This window comes from Dicentrarchus labrax, unplaced genomic scaffold, assembly GCF_905237075.1.
Source record: "Dicentrarchus labrax unplaced genomic scaffold, dlabrax2021, whole genome shotgun sequence".
NCBI classification, from domain to species: domain Eukaryota; kingdom Metazoa; phylum Chordata; class Actinopteri; family Moronidae; genus Dicentrarchus; species Dicentrarchus labrax.
In genome coordinates this window covers 10,008,909-10,030,446 of record NW_026136707.1, presented here as the reverse complement: position 1 = coordinate 10,030,446, position 21,538 = coordinate 10,008,909, and the positions used below count along the sequence as shown (strand labels likewise).

The window sequence follows — 21,538 nt, the reverse complement described above, 5'->3', positions numbered from 1 at the left end:
ATGGCTTCAACCAAATCATAAATATAGAAACTGAACCTAAAGTAAGTTTAGGTCTAACAAATTTGTGTACAATTGCAGCAGTCAGACATTTCATTTCATTACAAATTACTTTACAGCTTGGAACTAAATTCTTCTCTCTTAAGCTTGCCAATTAAAAACTGTTACAAAAAAAGGTTCCCTTCATGAAGCAAAACTCAACAACATAAATGGAGGATTGTTTACTAAAAAGTACACCCCCTTACATGGTCAAAGACGAGACAGAAAATAAAAAAAGCATTCTCAGTTTTACCACAACAAACAAAGTCTGAACGCTGTGATTGAATGATTAATTGATTATTAAAATATTTGGCGATTGATTTTCTGCTAATTGTTACTGCACTACAATACATTTCATCTGAGCTGCTAAAGCAATATTAATGAATGAAATACACTACAATACTAAAAATGACAGTGAATGATGATTAATAGCATTTTGTGAGTAGTTTTTTGTGATTAATCCTTTTTATTATTTTAGTCACAGTTTGTATGTCCAACATTCAAATGATACAATAAATTATATATGTACTAGCAGTGAAAAAAAATGTGGGGAGCAAAGAAAAACCATTAAGAAAAACGTCTGAAATTGAGGAAAGTAAAGTTTCATCATTGAATATATGAGTAAAGTACTTTACTTTACTCAAAGACATAAAAAAGGTCCTGATGGGGAACTCTATCGATTTAAAGCATTGAGGAGACTGCTGCATCAAGTTTAATGAATTTGTTACAGATAATGTCTCGAGTTGGCATCATTTGGGTCTGAAAGTGTGGAATAAGAGAGCTTACCTAAATACATAAAAGTATTATTGACCCCTTGTTGTAAAACATTTCCACAACAAGACCAGTTAAATTAATGTAAAAGCTACTGTAAAGCAGTGATAGTAAATTAAAGTTGATGTAAATGGGTGGGATAATGCAGAAATACATACAAAATCCATCAATAAAGCAAGAAAAGTTTGTAGAAATAACTATTATTTGACTATAATCTTCTGGTTGTCTTTTTTTGTTGTGACAGGACCGGGCATGGGAAGTCAAATGTTTCTCTCTTGCCATCACAGTGCACAGGTTCCTCTTGTTACTGTCCCTGGTTTTGATGGCGCCTGGTGCCAGCGCCTGTTTGATGATGTTGATGGATTAGGACTTTGGTGTTAATGTGTAGTGCAGTAGAGGTGGTGGTGAGGTTGTCTGCAGTGTAGGACAGGAGACAGAACAGGAACAGAGCTGCTACCACATCATGCTAAAGACAACTGATGAGGAACAGGTAAAGACCCGAGGACCAAAGGCTCCGTCTGCTCAGATGGTGGACGGGTGATTTTTTTAATTCTCTGCTGTGTCCTGTGTTCTTTTTCTTTAATCTCCACAAGTTATTTTAGTGGATCTGTTTACATATTTTAATTGATTTATCTCCAATTATTGCTTTAATGGGTTGTTTGTGCAACAGTGTGTGACTGTGATTTTTGGCTTTATAGATTTATTTTATTTAGTTCTTGACCAGAATAAAAATTGAAAGAAGATACTAAACAAACGACTATTGTGTATATAGTATACAGTACATTAAACACAGTGTTATATTTCTATACAATTCACTCAAATAGGATTCTAGCCAAATTCTTCAATTGAATATCTGAAATACCAACAAAAATTTACTTAATTCCTGGATAAATATGTTTTAGTTAATTTAGTTTGCTAACTCAGCATTATAATTTATAATTTGCACTTTCCTTTGCTTGAAACACAACAAGACATTCCACAACTTGTCATTTTCATTCTCATCTTTTTGTATTAATCAAAAACATAAATCATTCTTTTAACCAAAGGATGTTTCCTTTGGTTAAAAGACAACTCAGGTAATGACACTTAAATTTTATATCCCCCCAAAAACTTTTGTTATTTATCTAGATTTTGCATGAACATGAGACAGATGAAGTCTCGGACAATACTACAGCGCAACCAGTGAAATTAAGAGAAGAAAAAAAAGGCACAGGTTCATAATGCATATAAAATAAAATCTTAAAAATCTAGATGGTTATAACAATCCCATTTTCTCAGTGTCATTTTCTCCATTGAGCAGATAGAGTTGAGTTTGTAATTGGTTTTTTTTTTTTACTTGCAGCCATGAAAATCTTTATAATTCCAAGTTGAAAGAGAAATCCGATTTTAGGTCCATAATCTCCACTCCTTTCCAAAACAGACCAAAAAATATTAGAATGGTCTGCAGAAACTGATCCACACTCCCTCCTGTTGAGACCCTCTTCATTTGGGTTTCTGGTTGGAGCTGATAAAGAAACTGATCAGATTTTTTCCCAGCATGAATCTCTCGAGTTTCTGCAGTAGACTGGTTTTCTCCTACTAAAACCACATTTCCTCTGGTATTTCTATTTTAGTTTCCTTTTCCAAGGGCTGACTTATTTAATTGATTTAATTTTTATTCACTGAGGTGAAACCTTTGTATAATTTCTTTGTGATGTCTTTAGTGTGTTTTGAATTATAGGCATCAATAAGTTATTCTCGAGGGCTCAACAGAATCAGGGATCCTTATTTCCTTCAGAAAAAAGTAAAACAAATCTTTAAATTCTTTCCTGCTGTGATCTAAACTCTCCATCATCATTGTCTTGGCCTTAGTATCAAAGCCCATTATTCTGGCAGCAAGCCAATCTAAAACAAACTAATGGAAGTAATATTCAACCAGAACTTTGCCAAATAATTAAAAGTAATTAAAAATAGTGGTTTGCATTTCTTTGTATAACTCATCACTGGTCTACTGCAAGTACAAAGATAATGCAACAAACACTTGTTGCACTGGGGCTCATAAAAGCTGTTAGCAGTGCCACATTGTTCTGAATAACAGTTTGTGGTTTGCGGTTTAGTGAGGTTTAAAATAACGTGCTGCATGATTTAGAGGCATTGAAAGTTTTCAAGAGCCTTTAAGAGTGTAACTGCTGGCCACCTGCTATGTGGCGTATTCATGTATTAATTATAAACTTCTATATCAGTCACTTTGTCATGTGGTTGTAGTGACTCATGTTTACAGTGGACTGGTTATGTAAAGCAGTTTTTGGGCACTTACACTAGAGAAAATCTTACCAAAAGACAGATTAACACTAACTTCTCTGTGTCATTCTGTGATTATTTAAACATTTTTGCGTAAAGTGAGATTGTAGATTGTTGTTGCATCTTCATTTTATTATTGGTGGACGCAATTGTGCGCTGTTAGCTGAGCTTTCGTTCTGGTTCTCTGGGCCTCACGGTTGGATGTGTCAGCTCTCTGTGTGAACATGAGACAGAAATGTGTGGCAGCCAGCCCTCCTTATGATTTAGCCTCTTGCTTTGCTGTGTGGTGGGATGCATGTGATCTGTAGGTTTCAGTTGCACATCATAGCTGCACCTGGATCTGCAGTGTTTTACAGCTTCTATGGTTTTAACGAGTGCACTGCAAACTGATCACAACGACTGACAGGGTGTCGTGTTTTCTGAGTGAGTGTCATTGTGTGTGTGTGTGTGTGTGTGTGTGTGTGTGTGTGTGTGTGTGTGTGTGTGTGTGTGTGTGTGTGTGTGTGTGTGTGTGTTTGTGTACGTGTGTGGTTGTAGGTGTAAAGCATAGACAAGGGGAAGATGTGGAATGTCCTCTCTTCCAGGATCTTTTCCTCTGGCTCCTCTCCAACCCCTGCCTCCTCTCAGGGAGGGGTTTTTCCGATCTCTATGCCCGTTTTGTCTATTTCTGTCTGCCAGGGTATTCAGGTTGGTGTGTATCCCTTACACACACGCCGCACATTCCCCATCTCTTTCTCGTTATCTCAAGACTCTTTGCACTGGATCTAGTTTTATCCTTCTCCCAAGTCTCAGTTTTCAGAGGTATTTCTCCTTCTCTTCCCTCTCTTCTTTTCCCCTCACTCCCTCCTCCTCCTATCATCATTTTTCCCTTCTCTTGAGAGGCCCAAGAAACATATGATTTCTATGACTTTTTGTTTCAAAGTGATTGTCAGTGTTTCCCCTCGGTTACAGCTGTACGGTGAGTACAGGGAGCAGCTGGGAAACTTCGCCCGACGGGAGGCTGCCCGTTTGCTGACAGAGAGACAATGGAGGAGACAGGCAGGAGAAAACGCCACAGCCACCGGCCGCAGAGGGCATGGCCGGCGGCATCACCATCATCACCCCATGAGCTTGGAGTCGCATCAAAGCCACGCCTCCTCTACCAAGAAGCCTCGTCCCTACTCCAAATGCCAAGGTGACTGGTTATTCCATTCAAACGCCCACGTTCAAATGCTTTACAAAAGCTCTTCTAAGAAGATGCAAAACTGTTTCGATGGTCATGCTTTAGTGGTTGCCATGACATCTCATGTGGTTACCAGGAAACGGGTGAAAATTAACAAAATACCATTATCTTTACTAAATACAGTTTTGAGCTACTGGCACTCTTTTTTGTGAAATACATCACACTACATTCTAGAGAGAGCAGGATTTATCTGCTGGCTTCAGTTACTGGTTGCTTTGCACACTACCATTTTACATGCAACACGATGAGCTCATAAAATATGATGCTATTAGTTTAATTAGGCTGCCACACAGAACATGAGGCAGTTGGACTTAGCACCAGGACTGGCCGATTTTAGACATACTGAGGTCATGAGTCCCTTTATGTACTAACCTGACTGTGCCGGATGGTTTGTGACACATAACATAGTCAAACTCTTACAGAAGTCAATTGGGGGAAGAGCGAAAACATCTTTTCCATTGAGAAAAAGCTTTAGTGCCGGTCTTTGCTCTTCTTCCAGTTCTGATATAACTGATGCTACCAGCATCTACGCTTAATGTTTTAGCAGCCATTTTTGTTTTCAAGCAAACAGTCACTTCTCACACACACCTAGTGTTAAACCAAGCCCTTTGCTCATGTCGTAGCTGCAGTTAGTTCCTCATAGGACGCTGACCGGTCAAGCACATAGCTTGAAGCCTGGTAGGATGGATCCTCACGTGATTTTATGATCTTGCGAGTCCAGCTGCCTTGCAAGGTTATTAATGTATGTAATGTACCTAAGAACACAAAATCTATAGAATTTGTTATGTGGATGGTTTATATTTCATACATCATTCAACTGTTCATATTTTCTGTAAATGTCCATCTCCCACACAAAAGTCTAAGTGCTGTTTCAAAGCCTTGCCCACCCTGCAGGAATTAAAGAACTGAATGTTTGATATTTATCTTCTTCCTTTTCCAATTTCTAATATGCCGAGTCTAAAAGATACTGTTTTCGTCTAAAATGCCCAACATGTGTTTTAAGTGTAGCAAGTTAACTTTCCCCAGGTTGCTTAAAAACCCCTCAATTAGAATAAAAAAACAGAGAACATGACCTCAGTACTAGTGGAGTATATTTACTCAAGTACTGTCTTAAGTGCAAATTTAAGATACTTGTACTTTACTTGAGTATTTTGAATTCAAGCTTTATTTTTCTACTACACTACATTTCAGTGGGAATAGGTGTACTTTTTCCTCTTCATTAATTTGACAGCTTTAGTTACTTTTCAGATTAATATTTTACATAAAACATATATGGTTATGTAATATGATGCACTCTTACAGATTGAACTACCCACCAACAGCACATTAAATGGCTAAAAGGAGCTCCAACTTGTAAAATTCTGCTTACACATCAAAGCATCAGCAATAATAATCCAATGATGTATTATATAATAATATAACACACACATTTAGTACTTTTATTTATGATACTTTGATTTTTTTTCCTAATAATACTTACATAACGTTTTCAAGGCAAGCTTGTACTTCTGATTGAGTATTTTCACTGTGGTATTGCTACTTTTACTAAAGTACAAGATCTGAAAACTTCCTCCCTGCCTGGACTACAATAAAACAATTAATTCATCATCTCCATTAATACATTAATAAGTTAACACTGTTGAAAAGGGGGCTGGTCTTTCTCTGGCTAATTAGTAGTTGCTGTTGTTAAATACAGTTGTTGAACACCTCTACAATCTAATGCAAACCTGACACAGTTACCACATAATTGTACCATGTATGATAATACTGAGTCAGATAATGGTTGATTCAACTCTCTGGCAAGGCTCTTGTAGCTGTGTTATCTTATTGTATTGTAGGGTGGTCATGCTATTTTGTTACCCACCACATGAACACATTTTTGTTTCTGGTTTCTTGTTTGAGGATGGGGTTGCATTACATTGTACAGGTATACTTAGATGTGTACATTGATTTTACAAAGTCAATTCACTCTTCACAGGGAGTCATACAAAGCCTTTATACTGTAGGTGTTAGATAATGTCTTTAGTCGCTCTGTAAGAGCTTTGCCAAGTGTAAGAAAATTGCTCAACTGATATCACTTTAGTCATTTTTTGACATTCAAAGTCAGTATGTCTCATCTTGTACTGCATCAAGTTTTACCATGTGTAGTTGCCGATTGCAACTCACTCGCTTAACCTTCTTTGTTCAAGCATGAGGGCAAAACTACGGCCCTATCTAGAGCCAGTTTTGGGTTTGTCCACTATAGAAACATGGTGGTTCAACATGGCGGTACAGAAGACAACCGCAGCATTTGTAGTTAAAATGGCTAATTTTAAGGCGACAAAAACACAATGACTCCCATGGTCATTATACACTAATGAAAACATACCTTAGTGTTACATACTGCAACTCTATGGATGTGCCTTTGAGCACAATTTTGAACTACAATATAGTATTTTTACACTGCTTTTATTTTAGCCTGAATTAGTGCACATACATCCATTTGTAAATGTAAAAAAACAAACCATTCAGCTCATTCTATACTGACATTATATGTACCCTTATGGTGAGCAATAGCATCGTCACTATGCCCATAACCACACGGTTCCCTCTCAGGCACTGTTACAATAACTAACTGTCAGTAATTACATCAAGAGATAAATGGATTCAAGATGAATCATTAATTTTGTCTCTCTGTCCCAGATTGTTTGGCTCGTGTGCGGCGGTACATAGTGACCAAATTGGGGGAGGACTGGATATTCCTGGTTCTTCTGGGACTGACTATGGCTCTGGTCAGCTGGAGTATGGATTACGCCAGCGCCAAGAGCCTGCAAGGTAACACAGGCCAAGGTCAAAGAGATTATCACTGTCAGATTTACAGTTTGATAACACAAGATTCTGGTTTCTACTGTCTGTAATTATTCCATTTGTACTCCTGTGTGTAATGCACTATTTCTGTCCTCTTTTGTCTTTCTATTTCTGTCATTTTTCTCTCTTTCAGCCTATAAGTGGATACATGGGGAGCTTAAGGGCAATGTGCCGCTCCAGTACCTTGCCTGGGTTAGCTATCCCATGATCCTTGTCATGTTCGCCTCGCTCTTCTGTCACCTGGTTTCCCCACAGGCCATCGGTAAGCTCTCAATTATCTGTCAGCCTCTGTTATCCTCTCTCGGCATCTGTTTTTTTTCCTCTGTTTTACCTGCTTATGTTTGTTTTCCTCTCGTAGGATAGCAGCATTTTATCCACGTTTTCTTTATTTACTGCACTCACTATCTTTTTGCCCAGATGTTTAGTCTCCTTCTCCATCTTTCCTTTACAGGTTCTGGTATTCCCGAGCTGAAAACCATCCTGAGAGGTGTAGTGCTGAAGGAATATCTGACCCTCAAAGCCTTCGTAGCTAAAGTCATCGGGCTGACTGCTGGCCTGGGCAGTGGGATGCCAGTAGGCAAAGAAGTAAACAAACCCCCCCTTTTCATCTCTTTACTACCTGTTTTCTCTGTTTCTATCACCACCCCTTTATGATCACTTTTATCATCCTCCTTCCTCTCTTTTTTTCCTCTACCACTCTGTCTGCCTTTTCTCCCATCTTAGAGGATAATAAATCATCTTCTGTCATGTTTTTCCTCTCTCCCTCCTCTCACGGGATTGAAGCAAATTATTCAAGTCCTCAGCAAAGGAGTACATTCATTTTCCCCATTACAGTAGCAGGGCAACTGTCACGTCCAGCAATTATACAGTGATTTATAGATTTAGATACAACATGTCCCAGTTTAGGCTCCCTGTTTTATAGACAATAGTCAATGTCTGACTATACTGAACATTACATGTCGCTCATCTGTGTCAGTGATTTCCTCCCGTCACCTCCAGGGTCCATTTGTCCACATTGCCAGTATCTGTGCCGCAGTGTTGAGTCGATTCATGTCCATCTTCTCTGGAGTCTATGAGGTAAGCCAAGGCCCTGACCAAAACCGCCTACATTACCCATAAGCCTTGTCTCCTTGATGACTACAGTCAACGCACTAATGATTACGTGGAATGCAGTTTTTTGATCATAACTTGCTTTGTTTGTCCTTGGTGTAATTACAGGGTTCCCACAGAACCTAAAAATCTTTATTTTCAGATTTGAGAAAATCTATCTATACTTTCATTTTTAGCCGTGTAGCTGACAAGGAATCACGGGGTGGCAATGTGTGTTAACTGGTTGGTCGGTCCACCACAATTGTTGGATGGCTTAACATTGTACAGATATTCATGGTCCCAAAATTGTGCATACTGCAAAACCAATGACATTCACATCAGCCTCAGCTGTACTTTGTGTTTAGTAGCCAACGGAGCAAATGTTGCAAGCTGACAAGTTAAACTAAGATGATGAACATGGTACACAGTATACATGCTAAATCAGCATGTTAACATTGCTAATTTAAGACCCTTTTAGGTTCTTGAGCACAAAAACATGATGTTCTCTACCATTTTTATGCCGATGACATTCAGTTATACATGCCTTTAAAATCCACAGATCCCAGCATCATAGCAAACCTCACAACTTGCCTCTCTGACATTGAATCCTGAATATCAGAAAATATTCTTAAATTTAATGAGGATAAATCAGAGCTCATCCTGTTTGGTTCCGCAAATTACATGAACTCCGTGCAAATCTTGGTGGTCTGCAAGATAATGTTAAGCAGGCTGCTAGGAACCTTGGGGTAATATTTGATGCAAACCTCTGCTCTGATAAGTAAGTCACAAATTGTGACTATGGCAAAAAAGGTCATTTTTATCCTCTGGTGATCTGCAAAAAGTGGTATCACCCAGGGCTGCACCAACGTCTCCAGTTGTTACAGAACGCTGCTGCTTGACTTGTTACTGGGACAAGGAAATATGAACACATCGCCCCAGAGCTTGCCTCACTACATTGGTTCCCTGTCAAATTTTGAATTGATTTTAAAACATTATTACTCACTTTTAAAGCTTTAAACGGACTTGCTCCCACATACATCTCTGATTTATGGTTCATATATGTGCCCCCTCGACCCATAAGATCCGCAGATGCAGCCCTGCCGGTGACGGTATGTGACAAAAGGCGATCAAGCTTTTGCCATTAGAGCCTCCACAATACCTCACTGCCCAGTGAACTGAGACACACTACATCTCCATTGGTTCTTTTAAATCTCTTCTTAAAACTTTCTGTGTAAGGAATATTTTATATGTCTTTATTTGTAGTGTTTTTATTCTTATTTATTTGTTCTTACTCGTTCCATTGTTTTATTACTTCGGCACTCATGTCACCTTATTGTCATCTTATCCGCCTGTTTTTTTTTTATTTTCTTTGTACAGCAGTTATGAAAAGTGCTATATAAATAAAGTTTATTATTATTATTGTTTTAAAAATAATAATCTGTAATATAACAAACTCAGCTGGAGAAGAATATTTTTAGCATTAGTGAATGTCTTTTACATCAGCATGTTAGCATTGTCACTGTGAGCATGTTAGCATTCTCATTTTAGCATTTGGCTCAAAGCAGTCTTACAGAGCGGCTAGCGTGGCTGCAGATGCTCTAAAATGACAGGATGTCCTTGAAAATATCATACACAGTCTGTCAGTCTGTTTTATCAACACTTTGAAATTACTTTACCATCATTTATTTTACTTGACAGGGTTTTAAATTACAAATGAGGACTGTTTAAGTTTGCCAAACATGCTTTGAGTCCTTGAAATGTATTCAAATGTCCCTGAATTTGATGAAGAGAAAGTGGGAGCCCTGTGACTGTTGTACCCCATCTGTCTCTCTCCCACCCAGCTCACACCCTTCCCTCCCCTCCCTATTTCTCGTGTCTTTGTTTTGGCTCGCCCCTCGCACCTCGTCTGTGTTTATGTCTCACTGTATTAATAGTGTGATGGTAATGTCTGGCATGTGTATTAACAGTGACCTCCCATATCCCTGTCTCCATTTTTCCCTGCTCTCTCTATCTCCACCTCCCCTCGGCTTTCTCATTCATCCCTGCTCGTCTGTGTCCCCGCTCCTCCCTCTCTCCCCTCCCTCCGTCTCCACCTTTTGAACCTTAACCCCAGAATGGCACCCATAACCAGGACCTGTTGGTGTGTGCGTGTGCCGTGGGAGTGGCCACCTGTTTCGCTGCCCCCGTGGGAGGCAAGTCCCGCCCTGCTCTTGCCCCCCTGACTCGCTCAGGCACAGGTCTCCAGTCAGCTTTGTCCTCCTGAAATAACATCAACACATGGAGGTTCAATCTGACCTCAGACCAGTGTCCTGCATTACAAGTGATGAATAAAACTGAATGAATATTTAAACATGCAGATTAACCTGTCAATAATACTGTAGCTGAGTCTGGGATTGCACTTTGAAGGAATAGTTCAACATTTTGGGAAATACACTGACTGGCTTTCCTGCTGACAGGGAGATGAGAAGATAGATACCACTCTTATGTCTGTACGCTCAATATTAAGCTAAAGCGAGCAGGTAGTTATCTTAGCTTAGCATAAAGACTGAAAGCAGGAGAATAGCTATTAGCCTGGTTCTAGCAGACGGTAAACAAATCCACCTATCGGCACCTCTAACACCCATTCTCAAACATCTCAACAAAATCATCTTTACTGTATTTTTGAGTTCTTGTCCCGTGTTGAATATCATTAAAGGGACGACATCACTGAGAGCTGCTTCCCGTCTTTTCTTCCGTGCGCTGCTTGCCACAATATGTTATTTTATTTATACAATTTCTAATCTTTTAGCGACCCCCAGACATTTTCCCACAACCCCTGTGAAGGTCTTGACCCTCAGGTTGAGAACCACTGTCTAAGTAATGGCGTGTTCATGTCATGTTGTTCAGACTGTTGCGATAAGAACTACAAAGTATCAGCAAACCACTGGAAACATGGCCGCAAATTTAACAAATGTAAAAGGAGCTGTAAATGGTTTGTATCTGCTATCACTTTGAATCACTACAAATGTGTAACATGAAAAATGAATGCAGCAACACTGTGGCCGCTGTGTGGTTGCTAGGCAGCAGAGACCTGTTGCCTGGAAACGTGGCCAAGAGTTCCAGCACACTAAAACCAACAACTTCTACAACTACTGTTTTTGTTGTTGTTTACTTTAAACAATGAAAAACAATATAGAATAGTTTTATAAGTGCTGGTTTTTTACCTTGGAGAAAGCCAGGCTAGCTGTTTCCCTTTGCTTCCAGTCTTTATGCTAAGCTAAGCTAACTGACTCCCAGCTATATACCGTGGATTCATATTCTCCATCCTCTCACCTAACTCGTGACAGAAACACAAATAAATGTATTTCCCAAAATATTCCAATTCGAATCTAACCTCAGACCAGTGTCAGCAGTGATGAATTCAAAGTAAATCAATATTATTTTTTTCAGATTGCCCACAACACTGCACACAGGCCTTGAATTATAAGTTCTTTTCTGCATCAGGGTTTTGCTAAAGTAGTGAGATTCAAAGTCTGACTGCTTTTTCAGTAAGTCACAGATTGAAAAATATATTCGTCTAAAAAGATAATACAACAAAGACCATAAAAGACATTCTAACTCAACTAAGATTTTAAAAAAAGTTACATATAACCTTATAGTTCAAGGTCTTGAATAATCAGTTTATTATACCCTTAATTTTTTCGGTCTACAATCAGCTGCAGGGATCCGTCTCTAAGGACGGTGTGACCACTGGGTTTGTTTCCTGATTGCTTCATTGCTTCTCCTGATTATGCTCATTGGCATGTGCATCCTCTGCTATACATTCTCTTGATGTGATTTTACTCCTTCTTTATCACTTTTTCTTTTTTTTACCAAACTTCAGTGAGCATTATTTATTCACTTTATTCTACTTTGCTTCCCCTCTGTCAATTCTCCCCCTGTGATTCCCCATTACGTCCGCTTCACCTTGATCTTTTATTCTCTCTTTCTCCAACTCACTCTCCTGTCTTTCTGTCTCCGCTTTCGTCAACTTCATTTTTCCCCCTTCATCATCTCACGCCTTTCATCCCTCTCTCACCCCTTTATTTCCCTCTTGTTTTTTCCGCTGTTTTCTGTGTCAGTAGAACCCTTATGGTTACACAGATATTCTGACTGTTGGCTGTGCCGTGGGGGTGGGATGCTGTTTCGGCACTCCACTAGGAGGTACTGTACAACTTGCACACTGCCTCATACACCCAAAACTACTGCACCAAACATCCCTCTATACTGGATCATACTGTACTGAGGCTGTACCTGAGGTGTGTCTGTAGCACAGAGTATTGAAAACTATCAACTACAACTATTGTTTCCTTATTCTTTGTTAAGTTATTCATTTAGACTGTATTTTATTTTGGCAAAGACCTTGTGCAGTTGCTGGCATTGAGACGTTGTAAGATGTAAGAATAAAGCCCGACCAATACTAATATTAACATTTTTATTTATTTGTTAGGATCCCCCTAAAGCACAGCTAGTCTTCCTGGAGTCCACAATATTGTATTATTATCAGAATCAGAAATACTTTATTGATCCCCAGGGGGAAATTTGTTTATTACTGTTGTTCTACTCACGTTAAAGAAATTGTACTTATATAGAATATCTAACGCAGAATAGAAATGCATGTATAAGTATATACATATAGTAAAAAGTAAAAATAAAAATGGAAAATAGAAATATAAGAGCCTAAGAGATTTCAATAAGAGCTTATATACAAAATAAATGTAAATGTAAACATATTTCACAGTATGTGCTGACAGAAATTAAATAAATAGTAATGAGTTTTAAGATTGTGGTGTTGCAGAAGTTATAGGTAAATACAAAGAATGACATAATAAACGAGTGAATTGCACATTGACCCAGGTATTGCACCTTATATTAGTATTTTAATCTTTAAAACATCCAATAATGACATATCAGCTGGTGAATGTTTATTTACATAAATGCATAACATAGACAAACTTGTTGGTTTCTAAATGACCTCAAACATATATTTAGTATTTCCGTAATGCAGTCTGTTAAAGAGTAACGTAACACCCCCCGGAAATCCTGTTTTTGCTGACCTCTAGTGGTTTAACCTTGCTGCAGTGATGTACAGGTGTACTCCAGTACCCTGTGATGGCACTGTGTGGTTACAGGTGTCGGTACCTGATCTGTACCTCCTGCCAGATGGACAGGCAGCAAGTTTGATAATTGATTTATAACCTCTAAAGTTTTAAATGAGAACTGGACTGTTGGTGAGACAAAACAAGTACTTTCAATAGGTCAACTTCCACTTTGGGAAACTGTAGCTGTAATTTTCTGATATTTGATAGAACAAACTATAATTCAGTAATGATGATGTTAATTGCAGCTCTACTCAATGTCTATTAATATACAAAAGCCAAAAAACACAATAATAAGACTGTTTTCAATCACCAAAGAAACAAAAAAAAAGATATTGTTAGTCCATAAATGTTCTTTATTTCAACCTTGTCTTTTGTTCAGCTGTTTTATCTTTAGCTCTAATGTTTGTTTTATTGCTTCATATGCTGATTATGTCCCTGTGTGTGTGTGTGTGTGTGTGTGTGTGTGTGTGTGTGTGTGTGTGTGTGTGTGTGTGTGTGTGTGTGAGAGAGAGAAAAAGAGAGAGAGAGAGAGAGAGAGAGAGAGAGAGAGTGTGTGTGTGTGTGTGTGTAAGTGTAAGTGTTCGTTTGGTTGGGTTACAGTGTGTGTATTCACTCCCTGTGGTTCTCCTGTTGTGTGTAATTACACCCTCAGCTTCAAGTGTTTTTGGACTAATTCTGCTTATTTAACTTGTCTCCTCTCTCTCTCTCTCTCTCTCTCTCTCTCTCACTCTCACTCTCACTCTCTCTCTCTCTCTCTCTCTCTCTCTCCCTTTCTCTGTTTCTCTGTTTCTCTGTTTCTGTCATCCTTCTTTCCTCCTCCTCCTTTCTCCTTTCTCACACCATCTATACATATTTTTTCTTCTTCTTTTTAATCCCTCCTCTCTCTCTCTCTCTCTCTCTCTCTCTCTCTCTCTCTCTCTCTCTCTCTCTCTCTCTCTCCGCCTCCACCACCACCACCAGGGGTGTTGTTCAGTATTGAGGTCACGTCTACCTACTTTGCAGTGAGGAATTACTGGCGGGGATATTTTGCCGCCACATTCAGCGCCTTCATATTCAGGGTGCTCTCTGTTTGGAACAAGGATGCTGGTGAGAAGCAGAGTGGACACACACACACACACACACACACACACACACACACACACACACACACACACATACACTGTTGTAAAAGACTGCTGAGCTGGCATTTTATGGAAAGTAGCTGAATATGACAGCTAAGTAATATTTGCTTCTTTAGATAAACCAGAAATGATTCAAGTCATCAACTACAGTATACACCATAGAATAAAATACTCACTACTTGTATTAAAATCCCTGCACCCTTTATTTCCTTTATTACATTAACTTCTTAACGTTTATAGTAATTATGTCCAAATATCAAGTTTTATATACCAGATACAACTCACAGTGGGAAGACTTTGAGATTAATAAATGTCTTATATATATATATATATATATATATATATATATATATATATATATATATTTAAACAAAATTCTGTCTAATCTAATCTAATATTTATCTTTAATATCTAATATTTGTCTTCCCAAACAGACGTCAGTAGTCAAATCTCATTTTTACACAGTTTATATAATATTTTCCAAATATGTAAAACATGTAAACATGTGTTTTCAGACAGTACGCAGTTAAAAAAGATCTGTATGCTACCTGTCCAGCACCAAACAGCACACAAAGTTATTAATTAGTCAGATATTTCAGGAGAAAACAGGTAAAAAGACCTAAATATTGGACTCAAATTCATCAGGTGGACATGAACAGACTCCAGCGGGATGATGATGTTGCTTTGTGTCTGTGTGTAGCTTGTATCCACTGCCCAGCAGTGCTGTTAAAATGTTTTATCCTCTATTTCATAATCTTGTTATTTTTATGTTCTGACATTGTGAACTCAGCACAAACTCAACATACTGAGCACAGACATTATTCATTTATAAGTTATGTTTGTTTGATGTTTATCATTTTCTCTCAGTCACAATCACAGCTCTCTTCAAAACTAACTTCCGGATGGATTTCCCCTTTGACCTGCAGGAGCTGCCTGCATTTGCAATAATAGGGTGAGGATATTTATGAATACATGTGTGTACACCACTGTGTATAAAAATAGTCTTACCAGTTATATTACACACAATACATACTGTGTCCATATAATATCTATCTTTTCTCAGACCTTCGAGCAGTAAGAACAAGTTTGTCCTCGTGTTTTTAGGATCTCTTGTGGCTTCCTCGGGGCGTTCTTCGTCTACCTGAACAGACAGGTGGTCCTTTTCATGAGAAGACCGACAGCGCTCACACGCTTCCTCACCAAACAGTGAGATCCCAACACACAAGCACGACCATGCACTCCCCTGCTGCTGTGGATTAAAGAGGCACTTTTAAACTACAGTGCTTCAGATACTGTTCCAAGGAACTCAAACCATTTGCGCATTCAAACCCAATTCCTCTTAATGTGTCTCAACTCCACTTCCCAAACTCATCAGTCTCACAACACTGGCCAGTACAGCAGCAAAGCCTTAACAACCTTTCAGCCAGTTATTCACTCAATGTGGAGATTCACTTTTCCTGTGAGACTCAGCAGTCAGGGAACATTACTCTCCACCATTAGAGAGGCGAGCAGCAGCAGCAGGAGAGTCGTACAGTGGTGATACACACTCATACTGAGGCAGTTATTTCTGTTATATCACTTATTTTGCCATGTTGGAGGTTTCTGAGAATACACTAGGCTTCCTGTTCATGACTCTGTGTGTGTTTTTCTTTGTACGCCCAGTCGATTGATCTATCCAGGTGCAGTGACGCTGATCATCGCCACCTTCACATTTCCTCCTGGATTTGGACAGTTTATGGCGGGAGAGGTTAGACTGAATCAATTTCATGCTCCCTGACTTCTTTTTGATGTGTGTTCATTAATATTTATGATATTTTTGAAAAAGGGGGTCAGCAAAGAAAATTCAATTGCTCACAAGATGCAAATCCTTACGGCTTTGTTTTAACTTTTTAATTTATCGTGTATACTGTACAGTATATAATAAATATGTTGTTTTTACTTTCCTTTGTGCAACTATTCAGATTTTTGATAATGTATGTATGTGTATTTCATCATATAATATATAAACAGCAACACAATCAACAACAAAGTAATACAACATCATTACGATCAACAATAAAACAAAAGAAATCTGCAGATAAAAGGTAAAAATGGATATTATAAAATAAAACAAGAGATAGTTCATATACTTAAACTGAGTAGGCTAGTTTAAAAAGATGGGTTTCAAGAGCATTTTTAAAATCTATAATAGATTCCAGAGTACAGATGAGAGGGAGAGTTTCACAGTTTAAATGCAGCATATGAGAAAGCACTGGCACCCATTGTGCTGAGGTTGATGTCTGTCAGTGTAGGTCCGAAACAGGTCTGTGAGATGAGCAGGGGATAGGTTATGAAGTTCTTTAAAGGTTATTTGTGAATTTTTAAAGTTGATCCGTTGTGATACAGGCAGCCAGTGTAATTAAATGAGCAGAGGAGTGAGTGTTGTATACTTTTTGTCAGACCACTTGACTAAAACCACAACAGGATGTAATCAGTTTTTTATTTATATATAAAACTTGCTGCCTTTTTTCAGCTGAATAAAGTTTTGGGACCCTTTTCCTTCACTGAATCTCTTGTACTGCTCCTGGCATTACTATAGGCCGTGACTTTTTTGAAAAAGATTCATGTGAAAAGCTCAGTTTGTTTATGTGTGTCTGTCCCTTCTGGCAGCTGATGCCCAGGGAGTGCATCAACTCCCTGTTTGATAATTTCACCTGGACCAAAATCTCAGGATCTCCTGCTCCCCCCGGCCTGGGTCGCTCATCTGCGTGGCTCCATCCACACGTCAGCGTCTTTGTCATCCTCCTCCTCTTCTGTGTCATGAAGGTATTTCTCCCTCTTGCTGTGTACAATACATGTTGCCTTGAAAATATATGTGAAAAAAAAAACCCTGGGATTGGTTTGGATCCTACTTTGATCCTGTTTTTGTGTTGCAGTTCTGGATGTCAGCAGTTTCCACCACGATGCCCATCCCCTCGGGTGCCTTTATGCCAGTGTTCATATTAGGTAAGAGGATTTTGTAATGCGAGTGCAGTATCTCCTGCTGAGCTTCAGTTCAATTTGTCTTTACCAGCGTGTCTTATCTCTCTTCTCAAGGAGCTGCCTTCGGTCGCCTCGTAGGAGAGATCATGGCCACTCTTTTCCCAAATGGAATCCTCTTTGATGGGATAGTCTACCGCATCCTGCCGGGAGGTTACGCTGTCATTGGTCAGTCTACTAATCTTAGGTTATTCTCAAATTTAGGTTCCCATAGACCCTGAGACTTATTGAAGACATATAGATCCAAATTTACCATTCTTGAATTCTCAATGTCCTGTTAACTTATCTTTCTCCACTTCAAATTTGTTGATCTAGCAGTTTTCTAAACAGTTTTTCCATTTTCACTTAACCTGGTAGCATGTTTGTTCAAATGAGGCCAATATACAGTGTCATTTTGAACATGACTTTGTAATCTTAGCCAAAAAACGCTTGAATTTCCACAAATTAAACCTTTAAAGTAATTAAAAACTCTTGACTTTGATGTCAAACTCAGTGTTGTAACCGCACTCTGTGTGTTTCACCACAAAAATGAATGGATTTCACCTTAACTGGAGGTTATTATGAGATTATGAGATACATTTTAGCCATTTTTGCCCATGTGCTAGAACAGACTTCAGCCTCCGAGAAAATAAATGGATATAATAGATACTATATTATAAGAAGTACTACATTTAAAGCCCAAATTTGGATATTTTACAGGTACAGAGGAATCATATGGAGGAATAATACTTTACCCTTACTACATATCCTCCATTCTGCCTTCTGCCAGGTGCGGCAGCGATGACGGGAGCGGTCACACATACAGTTTCCACTGCAGTAATCTGCTTCGAGCTGACCGGTCAAATCTCCCACATCCTGCCCATGATGGTGGCGGTCATCCTAGCAAACATGGTGGCCCAGGGTCTGCAGCCTTCTCTCTACGACTCCATCATCCAGGTGAAGAAGCTGCCCTACCTGCCTGAGCTGGCCCTCGGGCACATCAGGTAAAGTTAAAAGAGCGAGAACCCTTATTTTATGTGTTTACATTTTCCATACAGCTGTCACTGTAAGATAAATGGTATTTATTGTAGTTTCTCTGCATCCCCAGCAAGTATAACATCTTCGTGGAGGACATCATGGTGCGCAGAGTGAAGTTTCTGTCTTCTCAATCCACCTATCGGGAACTAAACAATCTACTAGAGACCACAACTCTAAAAACCATCCCCCTGGTCGACTCTAAAGGTAGGGTGTCCACTAAATGTGAAGCTACAGCCAGGAGAAAGTTAGCTTAGCTTAGCATAAAGACTTGAAACCGTGGGAACAGCTGGCTTAGCTCTGTGCAAAGGGAAGGGAATTGCCTACCAGCATCACTAAAACTCACTAATTAACATGTTAGAGACTCCAGAAAATCACTGTCAGCCAAGAAATAGTCCCATTGTATCCCAAATTGTGTGAAATAAACAAACAAAACACAATGTGTAATATAATGAGCTTCACTTGTGCTAGTAGGCTGTGTTTTTTTAAACCTTTTTAGAGTTTAGTTTCCCCGTTTCCAGTCCTTATGCTAAGCTCAGCTAATTCCCTACTGGCTATATCTTTGTATTTAGTGCACAGACTTGAGAGTAACCTAGCGAGGAAGCTATTTTCCAAAGTGTTGACCTATTCCTTTAATCCTTCTCTCTGCAGAATCCATGATTCTTCTGGGCTCCATCGAGAGGACGGAGCTTCAAGCCGTCTTTGACTGGTGGCTCTCACCAGAGAGGCGAGTCTTCGAAAGAGGTCAGAGTTCACCAGGCCAGGGCTCCAAAGTCAGCTGGGAGTCCTTCACCTTTGTAGACGAGGAGGGAGGAGAGGAGGGCGCAGACAAGGTGAAAAAAACCAAACCATAAATTAACTTACAGGGAGGGCGCAGACAAGGTGAAAAAAAACAAACCATAAATTAACTTACAGGGAGTAGCTTAGCTTTAAAAAATCCATGATGCAGTTACTGTGTTGTGCCCGCAGACTCAAGTACAGGAGGAATGTAACGGGCCCATGCCATCCCCCAAACCTCAGGAGCCCTCCACCAACCATACAGGCTCAGGTAACATGACATTTCCACTGCACATAAAGAGTCCACCCATCAGATGTCGCTTTCTTTCTCCCCTTACATGTGTTACCATATCACGTCCTCAGACAAGCGTAAGCTGCCGTCTGTCAGAAGGACCCTTCAGAGACTCTTCTCCTCCACGTCTTCGTCAGGCCAGACTGAAACTCAGGTACACTGCTAAGATCAACCTCACATACTCATCACTTTGACCCCAAAAGCTCAAAGCGTATCACTGTACTGCTGTCGAGTTGGCAGTGACAGCTCAGACAGGGGCATCACTCCAAGATGGCAGCTCGAGCCAACCTCACTCATGTGATGGGAGGAGCGTGACAAGATGCATACATAAAGGAGTTGACATGTTGTGCAGTGGGTGGTGACATAAAACCACCAGGGGTCATTTTATCATCATCTGTATACCATTTCAGACTTACTGACTGTCCATCCATCTGTCCCTCGCTCTATCTGTCCCCCTTCCCTTTCCTCAGGAGACCACGGTCCCTCCGTTGACTGACACCATGTCCCCAGAGGAGGTATTGTACCTTATTGATTAAGCATTCACACAGCCAACAATGAGACAATCAAACCATCCAAATGAATTAGAAGCTCTGTACACTCTGAGTCCATCTCACTGCCTTGTGATTGGCTGATGCAGATCAAAGCCTGGGAAGAGGAAGAGCTGGATAAACCAGTCGACATGGAGCAGATACGTATAGACCCCTCTCCGTTTCAGCTGGTGGAAAGAACGTCTTTGCACAAGGTGAACACAGCAACACCTGGGTGACATATAAGCCATGCACCAAATACATCATACATGCTGATTTTGTGGCTTGTGGCAAGATTTTGGAGGCCAAATTCACTGTTTTCTGCTGCTTACTCCTCCTCTCAATGTTCAGATTACCATACCACATGATTATGTTAAAAGCTCTTATACACAGCTTCCAGAATTGTTTGGCTCACTCCAAAATTGGTGAGCTTGCCTATCAAATGTTCAAACCTTTGGACACAGTCAAGCTTCCCCCTATTTCCAGTCTTTATGCTAAGCTAAGCTAACTGTCTCCTGGCTGTAGTTTTAGATTTTGCACACAGACATGAGAGTGGTCTCAATCTTCTGATCCAACTCCTGGCAAGAAAGCGAATACAATTATTTTGGAGTATCACAGGAAATGTATAGTGATTTCGGAACTTCACCCATACTGGACAAAAGTCAGGATGTCTCCGCCTCCGCTGCAATCAATTTTGACCATAAGAATCAAGTCTCTTGGGAGTCTTCCAATTTATGGAGGTTTAATACTAAATCTCTGTGGATTTCAATCATTACAATTTTCTGAGTTGCCGGACATATGGGGCTTCATAATGTGGATTTTGAATATCTGTTATTCAGATCTTTACACATGCACCATTGTTTTTTTTTTATAGTATTTCCACTCTTTATAGTTGCACTCTTTCCTTCTTTGTACTGCAACTGCTGCAGTTTCCCTCGGGATAAATAAAGTTCTATCTGATCTTATATCTTAAATACATCTTGAGTCATACTCCTTTAAGGGTTTTGTATGCCTTATGGATGGCCTTGCATTATGGTTCACTGCAGCTTGTTCTCTGTCCATACAACCACAAAGCTTTAAATCTTGGATTTCCTGCTGTGACTCATGCTATGTAGCAAAGCCATAGATTTCCTCTTTAACTTGTGGAGAAATTGTTTATGAGAAACAGTGCAGCCATGCAAGCAGGGTACTGTCACACTACAATACATTTAACACTGACTGGATTATGTCCTCCTCTCTCTCATTATGCAGACCCACACTCTGTTCTCTCTGCTGGGTCTCAGTCACGCCTATGTCACCAGTATTGGAAAGCTGGTGGGTGTCGTGGCACTGAAAGAGGTAAACGTCACTTTTTTTCCTTTTCATTTTTTCTTCATCTGCATATTTTTGTCACCTCTCTTGGTTTGATCCTGTGATGCGTCATG

General features: G+C 39.6%; 1 protein-coding gene across 2 annotated transcripts in view; it reads left to right on the top strand.

The window, feature by feature from the left end:
* The window catches only part of clcn1b (chloride channel, voltage-sensitive 1b), a 30,914-nt gene that overhangs the window by 8,048 nt on the left and 1,328 nt on the right, over positions 1–21,538 (top strand). The window contains exons 1-22 of one of the 2 annotated variants that reach the window (XM_051406019.1): positions 1,225–1,297; positions 4,039–4,261; positions 6,992–7,123; positions 7,290–7,418; positions 7,608–7,741; positions 8,156–8,233; positions 12,349–12,427; positions 14,326–14,451; positions 15,354–15,438; positions 15,591–15,692; positions 16,149–16,233; positions 17,136–17,291; positions 17,402–17,471; positions 17,562–17,672; positions 18,274–18,487; positions 18,592–18,725; positions 19,170–19,351; positions 19,488–19,566; positions 19,659–19,741; positions 20,058–20,102; positions 20,225–20,329; positions 21,366–21,452. In XM_051406019.1, coding sequence (XP_051261979.1) covers positions 1,271–1,297; positions 4,039–4,261; positions 6,992–7,123; positions 7,290–7,418; positions 7,608–7,741; positions 8,156–8,233; positions 12,349–12,427; positions 14,326–14,451; positions 15,354–15,438; positions 15,591–15,692; positions 16,149–16,233; positions 17,136–17,291; positions 17,402–17,471; positions 17,562–17,672; positions 18,274–18,487; positions 18,592–18,725; positions 19,170–19,351; positions 19,488–19,566; positions 19,659–19,741; positions 20,058–20,102; positions 20,225–20,329; positions 21,366–21,452 — 2,466 coding nt within the window. In that variant the 5' untranslated portion in view covers positions 1,225–1,270. Of the gene's footprint in view, positions 1–1,224; positions 1,298–4,038; positions 4,262–6,991; positions 7,124–7,289; positions 7,419–7,607; positions 7,742–8,155; positions 8,234–12,348; positions 12,428–14,325; positions 14,452–15,353; positions 15,439–15,590; positions 15,693–16,148; positions 16,234–17,135; positions 17,292–17,401; positions 17,472–17,561; positions 17,673–18,273; positions 18,488–18,591; positions 18,726–19,169; positions 19,352–19,487; positions 19,567–19,658; positions 19,742–20,057; positions 20,103–20,224; positions 20,330–21,365; positions 21,453–21,538 lie in introns of those variants that run through there. The other variant, XM_051406018.1, reaches the window with a different exon arrangement.